This window comes from Miniopterus natalensis, chromosome 4 (genome assembly GCF_054644295.1).
Source record: "Miniopterus natalensis isolate mMinNat1 chromosome 4, mMinNat1.hap1, whole genome shotgun sequence".
NCBI classification, from domain to species: Eukaryota; Metazoa; Chordata; class Mammalia; order Chiroptera; family Miniopteridae; genus Miniopterus; species Miniopterus natalensis.
In genome coordinates, this window is record NC_142084.1 from 30,271,488 (window position 1) to 30,295,493 (window position 24,006).

The window sequence follows — 24,006 nt, forward strand, 5'->3', positions numbered from 1 at the left end:
GGTTATAAAGTAGATTAAGAGATGGCAAATTCGTATTTCTCTGATGAGTTTTAGGAAGGAGGGTCAGTCATCCATGTGGATTGCCATATTGGGTCTGCAGATACGTACTCTGGCACAGGCTATGTCGAATCCCACAGTTACTCGAAAGAGATGTGAAGATGTCACCTGAACCACTGATTTCTGCTCTGTCTTTATTTACCTGTTTGCATCGGCTCACAATTACAGAACAGTAACTTCCATTCCCTTCTACATCTGTCCATTTCTTTCAACATTTTAGTTCTAATTATATATCTTGGATGTCTCAGAGGTTCCTCAGTCTTACCATGTCCAAAACAGAACTTGGGATGGTCCCTTCCCAAACCTGTCCCTCTTACAGTGTTTTCTATCTGATTGAATGGCACCACTATTTGTCTACCTTCTTATGCAACCTGAAACCTAGACAGTCTTCTTTTTTTTTTTTAATCCTCACCTGAGGATATCTTTTTTGCATTCATTTTTCAGAGAGAGTGGAAGGGAAGAAGAAAGGGAGGGAGGGAGGAGGGGAGAGAGAGAGAGAGAGAAACATCCATGTGAGAGGAACACTTCGATTACTTGCCTACTGCACGCACCCCTGACCGGGGTGGGGAATGAACCTGCAACCCAGGTATGTGCCCTTGACCAGGAATGGAACCTGCAACCCTTGGGCTCGAGGTTGATGCTCTAACCGGTGAGCCACACCAGCCAGGGCCCTAGACATTATTCTTGATTGCCGCCTCTATTATCTATTCCAGCACTGTTCAATAAAAATATGTGAGCACATACATAATTTTATTTTTTTAAATAATTTTAAATGTTCTAGTGGCTACATTAAGGAGATAAACTGGTAAAATTAATTTTAATATATTTGATTTAACTCAATATATCTAAAATCTTATTTCAACATGAAATTGGTATTTTTAAGTTAGTGAGATATTTCACAATCCTATTTGAATATTAAATCTTCAAAGTCCAGAATACATTTAACATTTATAAAACGTACATCTCAATTCAGACTAGCCCCATTTCACGTGCTTAATAGCCACATGTGTCTGGTAGCTACCATTTTAGACAGTGAAGATCTAGTCAGTCACCAAGTTTTACCTTTAAATATCTCTAAATTCCTTCTCCTCCTGTCTCAGCTGCCACCATCCTATTATAGATTACTGGTAACTGCTAGCCCTCCTCCCATCAGTTCACACTGTAGTCAAAAAGATCTTCACCAAACTCTCCCCTACTTCCTTCTCATCATTGACTCTTCCTTCAAATCTTGTTACTTCCTCAGATAAGCCTTTCCTGATCTTCCTCCTCTTGATTAATTCCTGCTGTTATCTGTTCTCATACTACTATTTGCACCCTCTTTTGTAGCACCTAGTTTATTTCATTTGTGCGAGTCTGTAGCATTATAAGTTCCAGGAGAACCAAAACCATCTCTTTTCCATCACTGTTATATCTCTAGTAACAGAGTGCCAGACGTACAGTAGGTACTCAGTAAACTTCTGTTGAATTGTCTAAATAAGTTGAACTTCTTGACTTCCCTGAAAATCCATTGTTCCCCAATATAACAGTGTCTTGTTCAACCCTTGATAAGCACTGTTCTAGGACCTTTCCTCTTCAGTTTTATATTATATATAAACATGGAGTGTTCTCTCCATTATTCAGAAGCCTTTAATGAATTCCCATTAGCTAGTGAAATAAATTTCAGATTCATAATCTGTCATTTGATACCCTTATAATCTGGCCCTGATACTATTAAAATGTCCTGTGAAACTAACCAACTTACTTTTCCTAGTCTCCAAATAAGTATTACCCTTAGGAGCCGTCTTTCCATTCATTCAGTAACTACCTTTACTACGTACCAGATAATGGTCTAGGCCAGTTCTGTACAGTAGAGCTTTGTATTCTAATGTATTTCCTGTTCTATGTATATTCTGTTCTGTGTGTACTCACTGGCCACATGTGGCTGTTAAACACTGGAAAGTTGGCTATTGAGCGCTTCAAATGTAACTAATGTTGAAGAACTGAAATTTTTATTTTTTTATGTTTTTATTTTTAAAAAGAAAAGGAGATGGGGGAGAGAGAGAAACATGGATCAGCTGCCTCCTGCATGCCCCTTACTGGGGTTCAAGCCACAACCCGAGCATGTGCCCTGACCAGGAATCAAACTGGAGACTTCTTGGTGTTTGGGATGATGCTTCACCAACTGAGCCACACTAGCCAGGGCTGAAATTTTCCTTTTTAGAATTTAAATTCTACTAACCACATGTGGCTAGTGGCTACCATATTGGTCAATGCAGATCAAGGCAGTGGGCAAACATTATCTACCCTCATGGAGTTCATACCCCAGCATGGTGATACAGTCAGTAAATAAATTATATCAGATGGTGATACATATGGAGAAAAATAAAATTGCATAAACAGTAGGAGATGTATGTGTTGGGGAAGGGTAGGGATGTTATATAAGACAGTAAAGGAGTCTCTGATAAGCTGACATTTGAGCAGAAACATAAGAAGTGAGAGCAGAAGCCATATGGATATATTTAGAAGTGTTCCAGAAAGAGAGAACAGCAGGTACAAAGGCCCTGAGGCAGAAGTGTGCTTTCTCTATTCTAGAAATAGCAAGAGGACCAGTGTTCCTAGGTTGAAGTTGTAGGATAAAACAGCCAAGGACCAGATCCTGAAGGGCTTTATTTTCCTGTTGGGAAACTTAAGCTTTTACTTTGTGAGACAGACACCATTGGAGGGTTTTAAGCAGAGGAGTTTCATGGCCTTAGTCTTTAAGAGGATTACTCTGGGTATCATATTGAGAACAGACATATACCTACATACTAGAAATATCCTTATCAGCAAAACACATATTAAAATGCTTTCTCTTCTTTCAAGTCTTCATTCAGAAATCACCTCTACTACTTTCTTTTCCTAAACCTTATTATCTAGAAGTGATTAGTTTCTCTTTTGCTACTATCATTTGTAATCTTACTCTGATTTTTTCAGCAGACCATAAATTATCCAGAGAGAGTGATTGTAGCTAGTACACACACAGTGCCTGCAACTATTTGTTGATTAAATGAATAGTTACCTGTAGTTAAAACGGAAATAATGGAAATACTTTCTTGAATCATTACATGAAATGGTATTTTGATGATAATGTTACCCTATACTTGCTTTTATAAGCAGAATTACATATAAATGCAGCAATAAAAACAGCAGTTGTATTGTTCAAAGCATTTATCTATATTCACTCATGTAATCCTCACAACCCTATGAGTAGATGTTACCATTACTATCTTCCGGGGGAAAATGAGGAAATAATGGTTAGGTAATTTCCACAAGGTTATTTAGTTGCCGTGTGGTAGAGCCAGGATTTAGATCCAAGCAGCCTGTCCTTACTGAATACAGTTAATTTTATTAGTAGGTCATAGACCAATAGAATTTGAAAAACAATTTTGGGGACCAACATAGTATTGCTACCAATAGCACATTTTAAAAAATTATAACATTTACTCTTACCTACTATCACATTTCTTATGAAAGTTTAAAAATATGTAAAATTCTAATTTTAGATAACCTCTTTTAAAAATAGTACATGATTATATTAATCCTTTTAATTTATTTTTATATAAGGTAAAGCAGAATAATAGCACAGTGATATAAAAACACCATGGGAATAAACTTTGTGTTTTTCCCCTTTTAGGGCCTGTATATCTTTGGGATCGAGAACTCGAGCCATTGGAAATGCAGCTAAGAGCCAGGTAAATTGTTAATGTAGATGTTTTGATTTATAAGAAAAATTAACTGAATCTTGGTAACTAAGCTCTCATTTTATGTAATTAAGAGTGAAAAAAAGAGAGCAGAGAAAATATGATAGATCCTAAATCTTTGTATTTTATTAGATATATTTTGCTTTGGTTTGTAAAATATTTCTTAAATATTTTAAAATTTGATTTGTTAAAAATGTTTAGTTGTGGAGTTAGGGTGTGCTATCATATGGCATCAGTTTTTTTCTCTGTAGGGTCACTTTCTATAGGATATCCTATCTCGAATATATACTTCAACAACAAGTGAGTAATGTCTTAGTAAAAGAAGGTGGAAAGAATGGTGGAATTAATTTCCAGAGTACCCAGTATGGCTACCAGTACTTTACATGGAATCTGTCTAAGTCTTCTTATTTCTAGGCTTCTGAAATACTTATGCTAGCACATTCACTTTTAATGTACCAGGCTATAGGTTCATTGTCCATGGACTTTGCTTATTGCCCTGAACCAAAAGCCCTTAACAATTACTTTTTAAATTTTAATATATACTTGGGTCTTTTCTTCATTATAAGATAACTTTGTTTAGTGGGACTTTTAAAAAAAAAAATCTTTATTGATTCAGAGAGAGAGGAAGGAAAAGAGATAGATAGAAACATCAATGATGGGAGAGTCATTGATCGGCTGCCTCCTGCATGCCCCCTACTGGGGGTTGAGCCCACAACCCTGGCAAGTGCCCTGACCGGGAATCGAACTGAGATCTCCTGGATCATAGGTTGATGCTCAACGGCTAAGCCATGCTGGCCGGGCTAATGGGGCTTTCTTCTCCATGACTTTGTAGGAATAATTGGCTCATTTATCCCAAAATTTTTGCTTATAATTTTTATCAAAGTTGTCTTATAATTGGTCTATATATGAATATGTATCTCCTACTTTCATTTGTACATAAACAGATATTGAGTTGGTGCCAAAATAACCCCTTCATTAAAGTTTACATTTCCTATTCTGTGATCTTCTAAGTGTATCATAGATATCATAGTCTCTGAAGAAAGCAAACTATTAAGTTATTTCTCCTGAAGAGCTAAAGACAAACATGGTAATTTAGCATTCCTGCAGTTTTCATCTCATAACTGAAGATCAACATCTATTTGGCTTTTAATGTTCACTAAGAGGGCAACAGATGGATCTCCATAATATTCTATAGTTTGAACTACATGTTCTAGTTATAAAAAAAAATTACTTTGCTAAAACACAAGCCATTTACAAATAAACACTTTAACTTAGCACCATGCTACATGGAAGGAGTTTTAATTTGCTAGCCTAGGAACAATTCTTAGCAATGGAAGAAACATAGTAGTACATGAGAAATTTCACAATAAATTAGGTATTAAGAGGAAAAGAAAAATTGGAAAATAAAAAACATTTTTAAAAAATATATTTTTAGCCTGGCTGGGTGTGGCTCAGCGGTTGAGCGTTGACCTAGGATCCGGCAATCGGGATTCAATTCCTGGTCAGGGCACATGCCCGGTTTGCGGGCTCCATCCCCAGTCGGAGGCAGCCACTCAATGACTCTCTCATCATTGATGTTTCTCTCTCCCTCTCCTTTCTTCCCTCTTTGAAATCAATAGACATATTTTATATATATATATATATATAAATTTTTTTTTTTTTTTTTTTCTCAGAGAGGGAAGAAAGGAGAGAGAGAGAGAGAGAGATGGAGCCTGCAACCCGGGCATGTGCCATGATGGGGAATCAAACCAAGATCTCCTGGATCATAGGTTGATGCTCAACCACTTAGCCACACCAGCTGGGCAATAAAAAACATTTTAGATAACAAAAATGAAAGTGGAAACAAATAAGAGAAATCAAAGATACTAATTTACTGGAGCAGCGATTTTCACTCATGGCACACACAAACCAATTACTAAAATTCTGCTGCACACCAAAAGATATACTTTTTTTTTGCCAATGACAAAAAAAATAGGTATACTTTCAATTGATTTACAAAAATAATAATAGTAATTACCTACCCTTTTTGCTTCAAAGTGACTTTTTAAAAAAAATATATCTTTATTGATTTCAGAGAGAGTAAGGGAGAGAGAGATAGGACATCAGTGATGAGAGAGTCATTGATCAGCTGCCTCCTGCACACACCCCCTGCTGGGGATCGAGCCTGAAACCCGGGCATGTGCCCTGACCAGGAATCCAACCGAGATCTCCTGGATTCTAGGTCGATGCTCAATTCGCTGAGCCATGCCCGGAGGGCCAAAGTGACTTTTGAAAAAATTAGGTGCCTGTACTTGTATATAAGGATTTCTGGTACCAAGAATTAGTCAGACACAACCTTATTATGCAACATGACCAATAAGATGCAACTCTATTATATCACCTATATATTTATGGTTCAAGACAGGGCATTTACACCAGATGGCTATTGTTGTATTGGCTGTTGTCATTTTTTATTTGACAATCTAAGGGAAAAGAGGTCAGTGCTCCTGACTAAATAATCAGGTATTGCATGTTTTAAAAATTGTTGTGGCACACTGGTTGAAAATCACTATACTAGAGCAGAGGTTTTGAGGAAAACCAGACAGTAGTTGTAAGTTTTCTTTTTTGAAGACATTAATTTTGTATCTAACTTTCCTAGGAAAGGAGGAGAATTTCGGGGGGCAATAGTTAACATGTATATGTTCTCATTCTATAATTTTACTATTAGTAGGAAACCAGAAAAATGACAATGTGTGTAATTCTGAACTTGGATGTGTAGGATAAAGAGGCTTAGTGGTTCTCAAGTATTAGCATAGTGTTTATTTTGCATTCATTAAGTAATTGATAAAATGTTTACTGCCAACAGATAGTCACAAATGTAAGAAATACAATTCATGGCTTCAAAAAGCTTCATGGACGATCATTTGATGATCCTATTGTGCAAACTGAAAGGGTCAGGCTTCCCTATGAGCTGCAGAAGATGCCTAATGGAAGTGCAGGAATTAAGGTAAGCTTTATACTCCCAGAATGCAAACATATATTTAAAGAAACCAAATACCATAATATTGCCTACTTGTAATTTTTTTTCTTCTGGAAGTAGTACATACATGGCAAGATACAGGCAGTTTTTTAATAAGCTTTAATGAGTGCAAAAGTTTATAATTTAGATAATCTTTTTAATCCAAACAACACTTTTATTATCAATGAACAATGATTATTATTGGGAGAACTTTTAGATGTGAACTGTTTTTAAGGGATAAAGGCAGAGGCAGCATATGTGACTTAGAAAAATAGGCCCCAAAAGTATTTTAATTGCCGTATGAGTTTTCTCTAATGTAGAAGACTCTTATAACAGAAGTATTAAAGCAAACTCTGCTTCCAAGTAAGAGATGGAGTCTGGATTTTTAATTCTATGTCCTGAGGCAGTAAGTTACATAATTAACAAAAACATGTTTTTGTTGATTTCTCAAAAGCTAGCAGAATACCTCGTTTTTACATAGTGTTACCATATGACCCAGCAATTCCACTCTTAGGTATATACACAAGACATTTGAACCATGTGTGCACACAAGAACTCGTACACAAATGTTCATAGTAGTACTATTCATTATAGCCCCAAAGTTGAAACAACTCAAGTGTCCATCAACTGATGAGTGGATAAACCTATGTTTAACCTATACAATGGAATATTATTTGGCCATAAAAAAAGGAGTGAAGTACCAATACGTACTACAACATGGATGAACCTTAACATGCTATGTGAAAGAAGCCAGATACAAAAGACCATGTATTGTATGATTCCATTTATATGGGTGTCCATAATCAGGCAAATCAATAGACACAGAAAGTGTATAAGTGGTTTCTAGGTATAAAGAGGAAGGGGGAATGGTGAATGGGGAGTAACTGGGAATAGGTATGGGACTTCTTTTAGGGTGATGAAAATGTACTACAGTTAGTGGTGATCAGTGCAAAACTTTGTGAACATACTAAAAACCCCTGTACTTTAAACACCACAAGTATAAACTTTATGCTATATAAATTATATCTCAAAACTATTTTAATACCTAATTTTAAACTTTATATATATGTTTTAAGGCTATGCACAAATTTGCAATTTTAGAAGAAGGTTCTGTGTACAGAGTGGATGATGACTTATAATAAGACATGAGGCTGTTTAAATAATTTAAAGAAGACACCATGAGAGGTTAAAGACAAGGAGATACATAGTGAAGCCATACTTTAAGTGAAATTTGTGGGTCAAGGGTTGCTGACTAGGAAGCTGGATGGATTGTGATAGCAATAGATGAGACAGAGAATAATATTCAGATATTTCTGGTTAATATGTCCTGTGAAGCAGTTTTATTTGAAACAACTTAAATTCTTTTGCTTTTATTCTTTAAAAAGAAAAATTAAAAATCATGCTTTATAAGTAGTTTGAGAAAAACAGATTAAGATTTTTTTACGAAAGGCCAAACCTAATTTTTAAGTGATATCATTTTTATGCAATCATAGTGAATGCATGTGAGGGGCTTTGAAAACATCAATCAGTCCTGTGTTGAACTAAATTTCCTCATCTTTTGAAGATTGAAGATCTTTAGAATTCTACTCCTTAAGCATTTTATCTATTTTTTGGATAACTTTTATGTTTATTTCATATAAGTTTATATTCTTATACAAACGAATACTGTATTGTTATGCCTCCTATAATCAGACCAACACCGTGGTATTTGATTCATTTTCCTGATTTTGATAATTGCCACATTTATTAATTTCATATAATACTTGTGTTGAACTTGCTTTTAAATTGATTACATGGATATCAATTTTAGCTGTTTCAAAGTAAATTTTATATCATTATATACACATATTTTTTACACATACATACATTGTGCTGCTTGAGAGAAGTTCTTTAAAACTCTTCCAGAGTTTTGTGTTATAGAATAAACTTACTCCACTGGAGATACAGAGGTAAAAGACATTTCCTTTTCCTCAGTAAATTAAATGTAGTCATTATATGGGTTCTAAGGTAACATTGTATTGCTTATAAATTTTGTGGCTGTCATTATAAAAGGATTTGATTACTTGAATAAGTACAGGTCCTCCACTATTTCTTGGTCGAGAAGCACTTTCAAGTTTTATTATATATGATTAAATGCAACCTAGTCTTAAACCTGTGTATAAAATGAAGTGATTATTTGGTCAAAAAATAATAATTTTTAAGTGTAGTATATACAGCTCTAATGTTTAATTCATAATTCTCTTCACAAACCTTGGAGTAATACATGTTTGTTTGTTTTAAAATGAGAAAATTTTCCTTTTTCCCCTTGATGTTCTCACTTTCTTTTCCCAAAACTGAATGACTAAAGCTTTCATTTTAAACCCAGGAAGAGTTATAACTTTCAAAAGAAAGATTATCTTTTTCTTCTTTGTTGTTAGTTAGGAAATTGAATGATAAAAATCGCTTTTGTGGGAGGTGAGGATCTGGAGCAGGTAAAGATACTTGAAAATTTGGTTGCAACAATATGTGTTAGGCACTGAAACTTCAGAACTAAGAGGTTATAATACTAGAATGATCTTTTTGGAATATAACTTCCTTGAGCAGGGACTTTTCCTTTTTCACTGTTGTATATCCAGCATGTTATAGAGTAGATTTTCACAGAATATTTGTTGGATGAATAAATGACTCAGTAAAAATCTCAACTTTTGGTTTTAGGTGCGGTACCTAGAAGAAGAGAGACCTTTTGCTATTGAGCAAGTTACTGGAATGCTTTTGGCTAAGCTTAAAGAGACTTCAGAAAATGCTTTGAAGAAGCCAGTGGCTGACTGTGTGATTTCAGTAAGTTTTACTTCAGTAATGAATCTCTTGAATCATATTTTCCAGTGTACTGTAGTCCGCCCTTATCCACTGGGGTTAAGTTCCAAGAAGCTCAGTGGATGCTTTAAACCATGATAGTACCAGACCTTGTAGTATCGAACCCTGTATCTATACTTTGTTTTGCCATATACGTAAATACCTTTTCACTTAAAGAAAGGAAGCACTTAACAGCTTCTCTTTGGTATATTCGAATTGCCAGCATCACTACTCTTGTACTTTGGGGCCATTATTAAGTAAAATAAGGTTGACTTTAACACAAGTACTGTGATACCACAACAGTCGATATGATACCTGAGATGGCCACTAAGTGGCCCATGGGTGGATACTTTATACAGCATAGATACTTGGGACAAAGTATGATTCACCCAGGCAGGACAGAGCAAGATAATATGAGATTTCATCACACTACTTAGAACTTATGAGTTGTTTATTTCTGGAATTATCCAGTTAGTATTTTCAGACCTTGGTTGACCATGGGTAATTGAAACTGTAGAATGCAAAACCATGGATAAAGGAGGCCTACTGTATTAATGTTATATTAAAATGTTTTTCTTCCTTTTCTTTACTTGTTCTGACCTTATCCAGTAAATAACCTAAATCCATTTTTACTTTTACCTTAAAAAGAAAGTACTGCCCAGCTGGTGTGGCGTAGTGGTTGAGCATCTATCTACCCATGAACCAGGAGGTCGAAGCTTGATTTCCGGTCAGGGCACATGCCCAGGTTGCGGACCCGATCCTCAGTAGGGGGTGTGCAGGAGGCAGCCGATCAGTGATTCTCGTCATTGATGTTTTTGTCTCTTTCCCTCTCCCTTCCTCTCTCTGAAATAAATAAAAACACATTTAAAAAAAAGAGCAACATATGTTGCAGCAATAAAAAAATAAAATACAAAGAAACTACCTTACTTATTAAAGTTCAGGATTGAGTTTCCCAAAAGTCAAATGTGATAATCAGTGAATCTTAAAAAAACTAATGTATGTGATTAGTGATTGCTCGGTCACTTATCCCTAAGAATCTTTCCAGGGAGCACTGAACTTTCCACCTCTAGAGACTTTAACATTGTATGGAGAATGCTGAAAATTCCCACATAGGTCTTTGAGATTGTGTTTATTTTGTATCAGAAAGAAAAGAGCTTCTTTAAAAAAAAAAAAAAAGTAAATTGGATGGACCTGGAGAATATTATACTAACCGAAATAAGCCAGGCAGAGAAAGACTACTATCACATGATCTCACTTATATGTGGAATCTAAAGAACAAAATAAACTGATGAACAAAATAGATCTAGAGACATAGAAGCATGGAACAGACTGACAAATCTCAGATGGAAGTTAGGGGTAGGTGGGTGGGTGGGAAGAGATTTATATGCATAAATACATAACCCATGGACACAGACACAATTGTGTGGTGAAGGCCTGGGGCAGGGGTTGGGGGCAGGGTAGAAGAGGTCATTGGGGAAAAAGGAGACATCTGTAATACTTTCAACAATAAAGGTAAGTTAAAAAAATTATAAATTGGATATATTTACCATGTATACTTTCAGAAGTTTTGACATATGCTTACACCCACAAAACCATCATCACTATGAATGTAATAAACATATTCATCACCACCCAAAATTCCCTTGTGCCTTTTTTTTATTAATTTAAAAAAATATGTCTTTATTGATTTCAGAGAGAGGAAAAGAGAGGAAGAGAGAGAGAGAAACATCAATGATGAGAATCATTGATCGGCTGCTTCCTGCATGCCCCCTACTGGGGATCGAGCCCGAAACCCAGGCATGTGCCCTGACCAGGAATCAAAACCCTATCTCCTGGATCATAGGTTGATGCTCAGCCACTGAGCTGCGCTGGCTGGGCCCCTTGTGCCTGTTTAAAAATAAAAATTGTTGGTTATATAAGGTATATAACATGATGCTTTGATATACATGTACATAGTGAAATGATTAGTGCAGTCAAGCTAATGACCATATCCATCTCCTCATATAGTTACCTTTTTTTTTTTCTAATTTATTTTTTGTCATGAGAGCACCTGATACAGTCTTACAAAATTTCCAGGATACATTATTATTAACTATAGACTTCATGCTATACATTAGGTTTCTAGAATTTATTCATCCTATATAACTTTATACTCTTTGGCCAATATTTCCCCATTTCCCCACCTCCCTGCCCCTGGTAACCACCATTCTACTCTCTATTCTATGAATTCAGCTTTTGTAGATTCTACATATAAGTGATATTATGCAGTATTTTTCAGTAAGAAAAGGTATTTCTTTAAGGATTCTTAACAAAATTATTTACCCTATCTTATCTCTTGAGATCCCATTATATATTAACAACTAGTTCTTAAGTTATATATTGTCACCTAAACATGACTATATTTCTAATACTATTAAACCTGACTATGTAAATTCAAGAGTCTTATGTTATCAAAAAATACAATCAAATATGAACACTGAATTTAGTAATTAGGTTTTTTATAGGTATTTGGAACTTTTAAGTGGGAGAGAAATATTAGAGCTTAGTATTTTGTTTTCCAGCCATTTGGTAATAGTATCTAATAGTTTACCATTGGCCGGGGACTATCATAGACATTTAATATATATTGACCTATTGATCCTCCAAACCACTCTACGAGATAGGATATTATTGACCCCAATTTTAGAGATTAAAAAACTGAGGCACAGAGAAAATTGCATAACTTGTCCCAAATCAACACAGCTAATAAGTGGTAAAGCCCTAACTCAAACCCTGATAGTTCATTCCCAGGTCTGTGCTCATAACTCTCCCATCATTCTGCCACTTGAAAATATATGTCAGCCCTGGCCCATTTGGCTCGGTAGTTAGAGCATTGGCCCACGGACCGAAGGGTCCTAGGTTCAATTCCAGCCAAGGGCATATAACCTCAGTTGCAGGCTTGATCCCCAGCCCTGGTCAGGGTGTGTGCGGGAGGCAATCATTTGATGAGTTTCTCTCATGTCGATGTTTTTCTCTTTCTCTCTCCTTTCCACTCTCTGAAAAGCAACGGAAAAAAATCCTGGGTTGAGGATTAAAAAAAGAAAAGAAAAAATATATGTCAGAGTGGTGCAAATACTAAAATCTTTCTTAAATTCAAATCTATCCCTATATATTTATACTTGGTTTTACTTTCATGTCAGAAATTAGTGCCAAAATAGAGCATTATGAACTTCTTGGCCAGTATTAACTTTGTAGTTAGTGCTATACAGGGGAAAGTATTTTCTCTGTTTTATGCAGTACTATATTCCTAGTGGCTACAAAAGTACCTGATACATAAGTGCTTAATGAATATTAAACAAACTATATAATTTAATTTTTGTCAGAGGATAATACCAAAATCAGGATTAAACAAGCTTATCAAAATTCAAGTTCTTTTCTGGTTTTTAATATCTATTCAATGAAATTTCTAAATTAAAAAAACAGTAAAATTGGAGGAGTCTGGTTACCTAAAACTTAAAATTGGAAGAGCCCTAAGTGATTTTGTACATGAATATATTTAATTAGCTTTTTTAGAAATCTGTTTGTAGACCAAATCATAGTGCTGCTTATTTTGATAAAACCAAGTATATGTAAATCTTAATTGTAAATTTAAGCCTGAGCTTTATTTTTTAATAGGAATTTATTTAATGTTTTTTGGTGATCTTAAAAGAAACATGCTCATCATAAGTCCCCTGCAATCTCATTCCCCCCTGCCTTTGAAATACAACATTTGCATTTATATTCTTCTGGTAGCATATATACACAAAAAGAAAATCACGTTATACATGCTTTTTTTCCCAAAAGTATTAAAGATGCTATTCTGTGACAATTCATATCTACATGATTCTTTCTAACAGCTATTAACAGCTACATAGGATTTCATTATATGGATAAACCATAATATACTTAATCTCATTTTAATAGACTCTCTGGTTTTTAATTTTTCATTATTAAAGATGAAGAGAGATGTTTTTCATAGGCCAGACCAACATAAGAAGGATTTAGACTAACATATTTTGGAAATCCTGCACTATTATTTTGTCTTATTAATTGATTTAAATTTGTTTTGTACTTTAGGTCAACATTTTATAGGTCAACATTTTATGGTATAGAATAGCCAAAGTTAAAAAAAAGAAAAAAGTATATTTCTCATTTATTTAATTAGAACACCATTGTTTGCCTTAAGCTGTACACCAGTTTCAGTGCAATTATTTTACATTTTTTCATCTGATGAAATGTTTAAGTAAAATATATTACATCAAATTAATGTGCTTAATTACTGTTTTTAAATACCAGATTCCTAGCTTTTTCACTGATGCTGAGAGAAGATCTGTGATGGCTGCAGCCCAGGTCGCAGGTTTAAATTGTTTGAGATTGATGAATGAAACTACTGCAGGTCAGCACTTTGCTATTTGAAATCACTGTAAAAAAAAATGCTGTTGTGATTTTTTTTTAAACTGTTATGTACTGGTTCTTGTAAGCTTGTCATTTTGGAGTAAAACATTTTGGCATGTTTTACATTGGCTATAAGAATCATTAATATTATAGAGTTATAGATGGGTAAAGAAAAAAATTAAAAACATTAAGCAAATAATGAAAAGTTAAGTTAGTTTGAAATTAATAATTTGCATTACTATACTCGATGAAAAGTTAGTTTGAAATTAATAATTTGCATTACTATACTCTGTATTAAAGTGTGTAGTATCAAAGTGATTTGTGTATTTTCCACATGATTGCTATGCCGGAAATAACCTAATTCTTTGTTCTTACACAGTTGCACTAGCATATGGAATTTATAAACAGGATCTTCCCCCATTAGATGAGAAACCGAGAAATGTAGTCTTTATTGATATGGGACATTCTGCCTACCAAGTCTCAATTTGTGCTTTTAACAAAGGAAAACTTAAAGTAAGTAAAGAAGTGATTTGCAATATTTTACTTAATGGTTTAGAGCATCTAAGACTATATACAGAACCTTAATTTCTGGGTTTAAATCTTGGCTCTGCCACATAAAAACTGTGACCTTAAGCAAGTTACCTAACGTCCCTACACCTTTGGTTTCTCACCTGAGGATAATATCAGTAACTATCTCATAGAGTTTTTGAAGACAAAATGAGTTAACATATATAAAATGTTTGGAATGCCATATAGTAGATACTATAATATGTGTTAGCTATTTGCATTGTTGAGGTGTTACATCAGCTATCAGGGGCCATAAATTTACATATTTATGTATAAATATACTTAGGAAACATTTTCTAAAATGATTTCATTGTTTTTAGAAACCTTTGTATCTAGGACTCCTGACAAAATGTTCTACAATATAGCATTATTTACTTCTATGTGCTTATCTTCTTATAGTCTGTATTCGGTTTTATATTTATTATCTTATCCAGACTTACACATTCTGTCTCTCCATTACACACATGTAGGATTGACACAGAAGATGAAATGTTTTGGGTTATCCAACTCCTTTTAGAGCCTTTTGCCTTACAGCTTATATTACTATAACATCATCCTTGTAATCAGAAAATTAAATGGAGATGACTCACACTGAATGTAGGGTAGTTTTCTGTAAATTGATTTAATCTTTGGTAGTTAGTCTTGAATTTTAATTTAAGGAAAACTAAAAGAAAATTTCCCTTCCTTTTTAGTAGATACCTTAGAGTAGTAATCTATAATTTTTATACTATAGACCCCTTTGAAAGTTTCATAAAAGCTGTTGCCTTCTCTCCAGAAGGATGCACATTTGCACAAGTCACATACCAGTACAATTTTGCATTTAATTTTGGGTAATACTGGACCTCGTGAGAAGTCCATACATGGATTCCCTGTGCTAGTCTGTGGGAGGACATCCCAATCAGATTATGCTCACGTGCTTACCACTATTTCACCACCCATGTTTACCACTATTTCACCACCCATCCTTGTGAAAAAAAAGCTGACATAAACACAAACAGTGGGATTCTGTCTTTTAGTAGTCATTATGTAAATAGTCATTTCTGCCCTTTACCCTGGGGAGAGAGACTAGCTGTTTTGGTCCTATGACTTAAGAGCTCTGATGTTGAAGTTCTGTGACTTGTCTATTCCTGTTCCATCTGATTGGTAGCTGGGGCTTATTGCTCAGCTTGCTTAACCATGTCAAATTCTTGTCTCTCTTCTTCACACTTTTCTGTTTTCTTGTTTTGTCTCTCCTATATTCTTTTGTTTCTTCTGTATTTTTATAAAAATAGCTTAGTGGGGTTTTTAAATAATTGAAGGCCTAATTCCTGATCTATAAATCGATCAATTATAGTATTTTACTTTATTATTTTTTTAATTTTTAAAAATTTATCTTTATTTTTGAAAGTATTATAGATGTCTTCTTTTTTCCCCATTGACCCCTTCTACCCCACACTCTCCCTTCACCTGCCCCAAGCCTTTACCACACTATTGTCTATGTCCATGGGTTATGCATACATGCATATAAGTTCTTTTTTTTAATTATTTTATTTTTTATTTTTGTTCAAAATATTGCAGATGTCCCTTTTTCTCCCCAATGACCCCTTCCACCCCATCCCACCTCCCTCTCTAGTCCTCTCCCTACCATTGTCCCTGTCCTTGGGTTGTGCATATATGCATAAAAATTCTTTGGTTAATCTCTCCCCCTCCATTTGGTCTTTGTATCAGCTTTCCTTGGCTGCTTTGTTTTTGACTATATGCTTATGACTGTTTCTTTGTTCTGATAAACTTGGTTTTTGGCCTGGCCTACCTGTTCAGTGCTGTTGTAGAATCAAAGGATGTGAAATGGTAGTTTTAGTAGCTGTAACTCAGTTATTTCAGAATTATAATTATTCTTAAAGTACGATATCTTGATCTATAACCTAAAGCAGATAATTCAGAGTGAGTAAATATGTTGGCTAAATATAAATCATAATTATATAAGTTATTTCAAACTTGGTACCCCTGTGATTTTTGACAAGTTTTTTGGCTTTGATTTTAATTTTAAAAGATTTTTGTTTGTTTGAAAGCATCTATATTTCTGAAAATTCATTTCTGGTTTTTCAATTAAACAGGTCTTGGCTACTACCTTTGATCCATATTTGGGTGGCAGGAACTTTGATGAGGCTTTAGTAGACTACTTCTGTGATGAGTTCAAGACTAAGTATAAGATAAATGTGAAAGAAAACTCTCGGGCCTTGTTGCGTTTATATCAGGAATGTGAAAAACTAAAGAAGCTAATGAGTGCAAATGCATCAGATCTTCCACTGAACATTGAGTGTTTCATGAATGACCTTGATGTTTCTAGTAAAATGAACAGGTACCATCTATGTTTTCAGATGAGAAAGTGTTTGCTTATTTTATAATGTTAAGATTCTGTTATTTTAGAAGATATGCTAGATTTTTAGGTCTCAAAATAGTGAATTTCATTTCATTTTTCCACAGGGCTCAATTTGAACAATTATGTGTTTCCCTCTTTGCCCGAGTTGAACCACCATTAAAAGCAGTAATGGAACAATCAAGTAAGTGGAGATTATTGGACTAACCATCAAAACTGTCACATGAATGGTATAGGACAGTGATTTTCAAACGGTGTGCTGCCAGGTTTTTTAAAACATGCAATACTTGACTAGTCAGGGGCACTGACTTTTTTCTGCTTTAGATTGTCAAATTAAAAAATGACAACAGCCAACACAACAATAGCCATCCAGTGTGAATGAATCAAAATTATACCTAATTTTTGTCAGGTCAGCAAAATACATATATTTTTGGTGTGCCACAAAATTTTAGTAATTAGTTTATGTGTGCCATGAGATGACAAAGGTTGAAAATCACTGGTTGTAGGAAATGGTAAAAGTATAAAATTTCATCTGTTTTTTGAAGGTTTATATTTCTTATTTTAGAGGAGGAGATTATAACTCATTCTTTATTCATAAAAGTAGGGCAGTAGAAATGGATTTTTGCAGACTTCTCCTGGTTCATTTTATTGTTTATATCATAAAACTAATGCTAGTAAAAACTGAGGTGTTTAGAAGATTCTAAGTAGAAATGGGGACATCTTGCTTTTTGTTAAAGTTTTTGGTAATAATTAAAAGTACCTTCTGGCCTGGCTGGCGGGGCTCAGCGGTTGAGCATTGAGCTAGGATCTAGGGGATCGCGGTTTGATTCCTGGTCAGAGCACATGCCTAGGTTGTGGGTTCGATCCCCAGTAAGGGGCATGCTGGAGGCAGCCGATCAATGACTCGCTCATCATTGATGTTTCTATCTCTCTCTTCTTTTCCCTTCCTCTCTCTGAAATCAATAAAAACATACTTTTTAAAAAAATAATAAATCCCATGAGGTGCTTATTTTTATTGTCACTCCATCACCAAGTACAGTGCCTGACACATAGATAATTAGTGTTTAAGTTTTGCCTTTTATTTGCCTATCTTCTTTCCTTTTATTCTTGTTTTGAGGAAATGAAAAAATCCACTCGTTAATAAAGTATTTTCCAAGGTCTGCTTTTCACATTGTTATAAAGATTTCCTTACTTTTCTCAATTAAAAATATTTTGCTTTCCAGACTTACAACGTGAAGACATAAGTAGTATAGAAATTGTAGGGGGAGCAACTCGAATTCCTGCAGTGAAGGAACAAATCACTAAATTCTTTCTTAAAGACATAAGTACCACATTAAATGCTGATGAAGCTGTTGCAAGAGGATGTGCATTACAGGTATGATGATTATTTTGTTTTAGAATATATATTTTTCCAGAAATATGGTGATAGGCCTAAAAGGAGTTTAAATATTACCTGTTCTAACCACTTGTCAATAGGCTAAAAGTAAATTGAAATTATTCCTGAAAAGTAAGTCTTGTGTCTTTCCTATTTATATTTTTAAACTATCATAAGACAATATGTCTATAACTCTACTAAAAGAACATTTATTTTATGAATCTGCATAATCCCATTTAAAATTCTTTTTTGAGATTTTAAAATATTTTATATTAATTTTTGTAAGGTCACAAAAAGAATACTCTGACACTTTTAAATTTTAACTAGTTTCACCATTAAACAGTAATTTTTAAAATGTAACAGTTTTATTGCAAGTACTTTATTAGGCAGTTTAATCAAGGGTAACCTAGGGTGTGTTCTGTTTGTTGTTTGTTGATTTAAATATGGTGTACATCTTATTTGCAGTGTGCAATTCTCTCACCAGCATTTAAAGTGCGTGAGTTTTCCATAACGGACATTGTTCCCTATTCAATCACATTAAGGTGGAAGACCTCTTTTGAGGATGGAACTGGGTCTGGGTAAGTTTTTGGTTTTTTTTAAATATAATTTTATTTATTTATTTATTTCCAGAGAGAGGAAGGGAGAAGGGAGAGAAAGAGAGAAACATCGATGTGAGAGCAAACCATCAATCAGCTGCCTCCTCCTGCATATCCCCTACTGGGGATCAAGCCTGAAACCCCGGGCATGGGCCCTGATTGGGAATCAACTGGCAGTCTTTTGGTGCACAGGACCAAACAGCTCAACCAATTGAGCTATGCCAACCAGGGCAAGCATACACTTTTTTAATGCATACATTGATCATCTGTATATCTCCAGTGCAACTTGCTTTTTAAAATATGTTCTATATTACCTTTCTATGCCAACTGACAATAACTGTTTTTTCAGCAGTTATATGTGCCATAATTTAACCAATACACTTAAAGTTTTATTCTTTCTGATTTGAGCAGTGCTTTTAGGAACATCCTTGTAACATCTCCTTGTTTAGTTAAGTTTGGTATATCTGTAAGATAACTGTGTAGGACTGAAATTAAGCCAAAGAGTAAGACATTATTTTAACTAATACTGTCAAATTATTCACTAAAAAAGATTTATCAATTTATATTTCTATTAACAGTGGATTAGATTACCTGTTTTAGCTCATTTTCTCCTATACTTTTAAGTTTAACATTCTAATAGTAAAAATAAAGTACTTTGTCATTAAATTTGTATTTCTAACTATTGTCAGCTACAGTCTTTTCATACTTGTATTGACAAATATGTTTTCTTTTCTGTGGACTAACCAGGATTTAAATAGATTGCTTCCCTACAAGAACTATTTGTGTTTCAAGTATTATATTTAACTATTTTTTCAAAGTGTAGCTTATACAATAAAGTAAACCTGTGTTTAGGTTTTGAATTTGCTTTTAAATTTTTGTTCTGTGTACTATACTATACATCCACACCCCCAAGAAATTGAAATGTTTGCACAGATTTCAAAAATATGGATGATTGCCCTGGCTGGTGTGGCTCAGTTGGTTGAGTGTCGTCCCTCACACCAGAAGGTTGCCAGTTCAGTTCCCGGTCAGGATACATGCCCAGGTTGCAGGTTCAGTGGTCCGGGTGCCTGCAGGAGGCAACGGAGTGATGTTTCTCTCATATCAATGTTTCTCTTTCTCCCTCTGTCTTCTTCTCCCTCTAAAAAAAAAAATAAAGATTTTAAAAATCAGTTTTTAAAAAGTAAAAAATATGAATTATCAATCTGATCTCAATGTTCTGCAGAGCACTTAAATGGCATGTGTTTTGTGTCAATTTTGAGGCAAGAAATATTCTTTTAAGCTAATTTCAGTTAAAAGTGTAAGTGATCTTGAAAAAAATTACAAGAAAACATATGGGGAGTTAAATCGAAAAGTATATTGTAGTGACTACAGTAAGAAAATAGAAGGTAGTGGTGGTGGTAGGTTCTTGAATATTAGGATAGAGGAAAAGTCCATGAATGTGAAAGTTTAAACCTTGCCTAATTAATAGGATGATGCTATGTATTGAAGAATGACACTGGGACACTATAAACAATAGTTATAAACCTTTTATACTAAGGAATAGAAATTGCTTTGTAGGTTTTAAAATTTCCTGTACTGGAGAGAAGAAAATACTACAAATGACATTACTGTATCAACTTAAAAAATTGAAATATGGATTATACGTTAAAGTGTCAATGTAAATTTATAAAGTTGACAATTGTCCTATGGTTATATTAGAGAATATCTCTACTAGGAAATACACATTGAAGTATTTAGGGGTTAATGGCCATAAATGTATGTAACACTCTGGATTGTTTCAGAAAAAAAATATACACACAGACTGTGTGTGTACACTCAAATGATGAAACAAATGGGGTAAAATGTTAACAGTAGCAAATCTAGGTAAAAGATATATACAGGTGTTACATGTCCTGTATTTATTTTTGCAAAATTCTGTAAGTTTTAAATTATTTCCAAATAAAAGTTCCTTTTTAAAGAAGCTAGAATAAAAAAGGTTACATATGACAAGTATTTTGGAAACTAATGGATAGGATTTCGTCCTCAGATGTAAGCAAAAAAAACCCCTATGTATTGGACTTAAGACATATCTATTCTCAGGTAATTTTTCTCTTTTTAGTAGAATTATTTTATGATGACAGACATTCTAAAAACTTTGAGCCATAAACCTGTGAAAATACAGGTTTATAGTACAACCAATCTCTTTTTCTGTACATTTGTGCATAGAGAGAAGTCTTTATAATTCCTGCTTAGCTTATGACTTAAAAATGAGATGGATTCTGTAATTACTTTCATAAGCAACTTTCTGTTTGTTTTGAACTGAGTGTTTTCTCACTCCATTTTAGGGAATGTGAAGTATTCTCTAAGAACCATCCGGCCCCATTCTCAAAAGTCATTACTTTCCACAAGAAGGAACCATTTGAACTAGAGGCGTTTTATACTAATTTACATGAAGTGCCTTATCCCGATCCAAGAATTGGTAAGAGAACTCAAGAAAAAAATTTTCATAAATATTTTACTTTTATAAGTAATATGTTAATATTTGAATTAAGGAAACAAATAAATTGATATTTAAGCTAAGCTAGCACTGGATTTTAAAAGAGATATTCCATACCTTTTTCTAGATATGCACTTCTTAGTGCTCAGTTTACTTCTGGAATAACAGCAGGTTTGAGTGTTTTTTTTAAAAAAAAATATCTTTATTGATTTCAGAGAGAGGAAGGGAAGGGGAGAGAGAGAGTTGAAACATCAGTGATGAGAGAGTCATCATTGATCAGCTGCCTCCTGCATGCCCTTGACTGGGGATCAAGCCTGCAACCTGGACATATGCCCTGACCAGGAATCGAACCTTCTAGGATCCTAGGTTGATGCTCAACCGCTGAGCCATGCCTTGCTGGGCAGGTTTGAGTATTTTTAATTTATTTTGACATCTATATTTAAAGTACTCTGTAATTCACCCTAACCAGTTTGGTTCAGTGGTTAGAGCTTTGGCCTGCGAATGTTCCTGTGTTCAATTCTGGTCAATGGCACATACCTTGGTTGCAGGCTCAATCCCTGGCCCTGGTCAGGGTGCGTGCGGAAGGCAACCAACTGATGTATCTATCTCACATCAATGTTTCTCTCTCTCTCCTTTCCATTCTCTAAAAAGCAATGGAAAAAATATCCTGTAGTGAGGATTAAAAAAAAAAAAGTATTCTATAATTGGCCTGAAAGGTTTGCGTAAGGATTTTTTTTTATGGAAAACTCTAATCAGTAAATTGAAATTGTGCTGTCAGACTTACTATATTTTTTAATTTTAAACTTATGGTCCTTGGCAACAAGTAGAATGAGTATCATTGCATTAATACGCAAGTTAGAATAGGAGACTGTTGTATCCATTTTAGTTGAGTAATCTTCCTAGAAGATAAAAAGCAGTCATGATTTTATATCATTTAAAAGAGACAGAATAATTTTTTAAAAAATATGTGTTTTTGATTTCAGAGAGAGGAAGGAAGAGGGAGAGAGAGATAGAAACATCAATGATAAGAGAGAATCATCAACCGGCTGCCTCCTGCTCACTGCCCACTGGGCATGTGCCCTGACTGGGAATCGAACCTCATCTCCAGATCCATAGGTTGATGCTCAACCACTGAACCACACCAGCTGGGAGAGAAGGAATAATTTTAAGTTTTAAAATTCTCTATGTACTGATTTTATTGATAGACTAGAAAGGGGGTGATATAAATATTTCAAGTACATTATTTAAATCAGTAGATACAAATTATTGAAGGTGGTATTAGTTTGCTAGGGTTTCTGTAACAACGTACCACAAACTGAATGGCTTAAACAATAGAAATTTGTCTCAGTTCTGGGTGTTAGAAGTCTGAAATCAAGGAGCTAGCAAGATTGCTTTCTGAGGACTGTGAGGGAAGGATCCATTCTAGGCTTCTCTCCTTGGCTTATAGATGGTCATCTTCATGTTCATATAACACTCTCTCTGTATGTGTCTCTGTCTCCACATACATGTCATTGAATTAGAGCCCAGCCTGACAACCTAATTTTAACTTGATTAACCTCTGTAGAGACCTTATCTTTAAATCAGGTCACCTTCTGAGGTACTGGACAATAGGACTTTATATGAGTGTGGGGGGGCAGGGTGTCTGACATCACAATTTCAGTTTACTGATTAGAGTTTTTCCATAAAAAATAATCCTTACCCAAACCTTCCAGGCCAATTACAGAATCTTTTTTTTTTTTTTAATTCAACCCACGACATAGGCCAACCAGATTGTTTACTACTCAGTTTTTCTGCCTAGTATTCTCTTTCTATATATATAATGGATATCATTATATATTTGAGATTTTTTTTTAATAAAACACTAGTAGATTTTTTTTTTTTTAATTCTCACATGAGGATATGTGATCTTACTGATTTTAGAGCGAGAGGGAGAGATAGGGAGAGAAAGAGAGAGAAACATTGATGTGAGAAACATCAATTGCCTCCCCGCAGGGGATCAAACCTGCAACGTTTTGGTGTACAGGACGATGCTCCAACCAACTGAGCCGCCCAGCCAGGGCAACATTAGTAGATTTCTTAAAGTGGAAAATTAATATGACCTCTGTAGGTATTAGTGACTGTAGGTATTATAGCAAAACGGCCAACAGCCATTTTGCTATAGGAAAAATCCAGAAACATTTTAAATAATTTTATTTATGAATTACCAAGATGATTTTGATTTTCAAAGCTTGCAACAGAAAGGGATAACTTTATATCTGGTTTCAAACTCAGAAATTGAATTTAATTTTGGTTTTAGAGCAGCAATATTCTAAAACATACTTAAAAGTTATATTGCCTTGAGTCAGATTGTCCTTGGTTAAAATCCCAGGTCTCCTTTTTTCTAGCATTGATGATTTTGGGCAGGTTGCTTAACCTTTCTGAGACTTAATACCAAGTTTATTAAGGTATGAAAATGGTGATCTGGGGAAAAGACCTCTCCCACAGTAATTAATCTGGTTGTGGTAATAACTTTACAGTTACTTGCCAGCACTGGAAAAATGATAGTCAAATTATTGAATTTAATGAATTGAATGAGTTAATCTGAGGCCCATATACTGATCAGAACTCTCTTTTCTTT

The 24,006-nt window shown here is 34.5% G+C and overlaps 1 protein-coding gene and 1 long non-coding RNA gene across 2 annotated transcripts in view; one reads left to right on the forward strand and one right to left on the reverse strand.

Annotated features, from left to right (window-relative positions):
- The window catches only part of HSPA4L (heat shock protein family A (Hsp70) member 4 like), a 50,252-nt gene that overhangs the window by 7,098 nt on the left and 19,148 nt on the right, over nt 1–24,006 (forward strand). Inside the window, exons 2-11 of the mRNA XM_016203325.2 lie at nt 3,710–3,767; nt 6,622–6,762; nt 9,469–9,591; nt 13,921–14,020; nt 14,399–14,532; nt 16,680–16,924; nt 17,050–17,126; nt 18,166–18,317; nt 18,783–18,895; nt 21,238–21,371. Coding sequence (XP_016058811.1) covers nt 3,710–3,767; nt 6,622–6,762; nt 9,469–9,591; nt 13,921–14,020; nt 14,399–14,532; nt 16,680–16,924; nt 17,050–17,126; nt 18,166–18,317; nt 18,783–18,895; nt 21,238–21,371 — 1,277 coding nt within the window. The remainder of the gene's footprint in view (nt 1–3,709; nt 3,768–6,621; nt 6,763–9,468; nt 9,592–13,920; nt 14,021–14,398; nt 14,533–16,679; nt 16,925–17,049; nt 17,127–18,165; nt 18,318–18,782; nt 18,896–21,237; nt 21,372–24,006) is intronic.
- LOC148093243 (uncharacterized) overlaps nt 19,333–24,006 on the reverse strand; it is a 36,921-nt gene continuing 32,247 nt past the window's right edge. The window contains exon 3 of the long non-coding RNA XR_015714393.1: nt 19,333–20,051. This is a non-coding gene — a long non-coding RNA (uncharacterized LOC148093243). The remainder of the gene's footprint in view (nt 20,052–24,006) is intronic.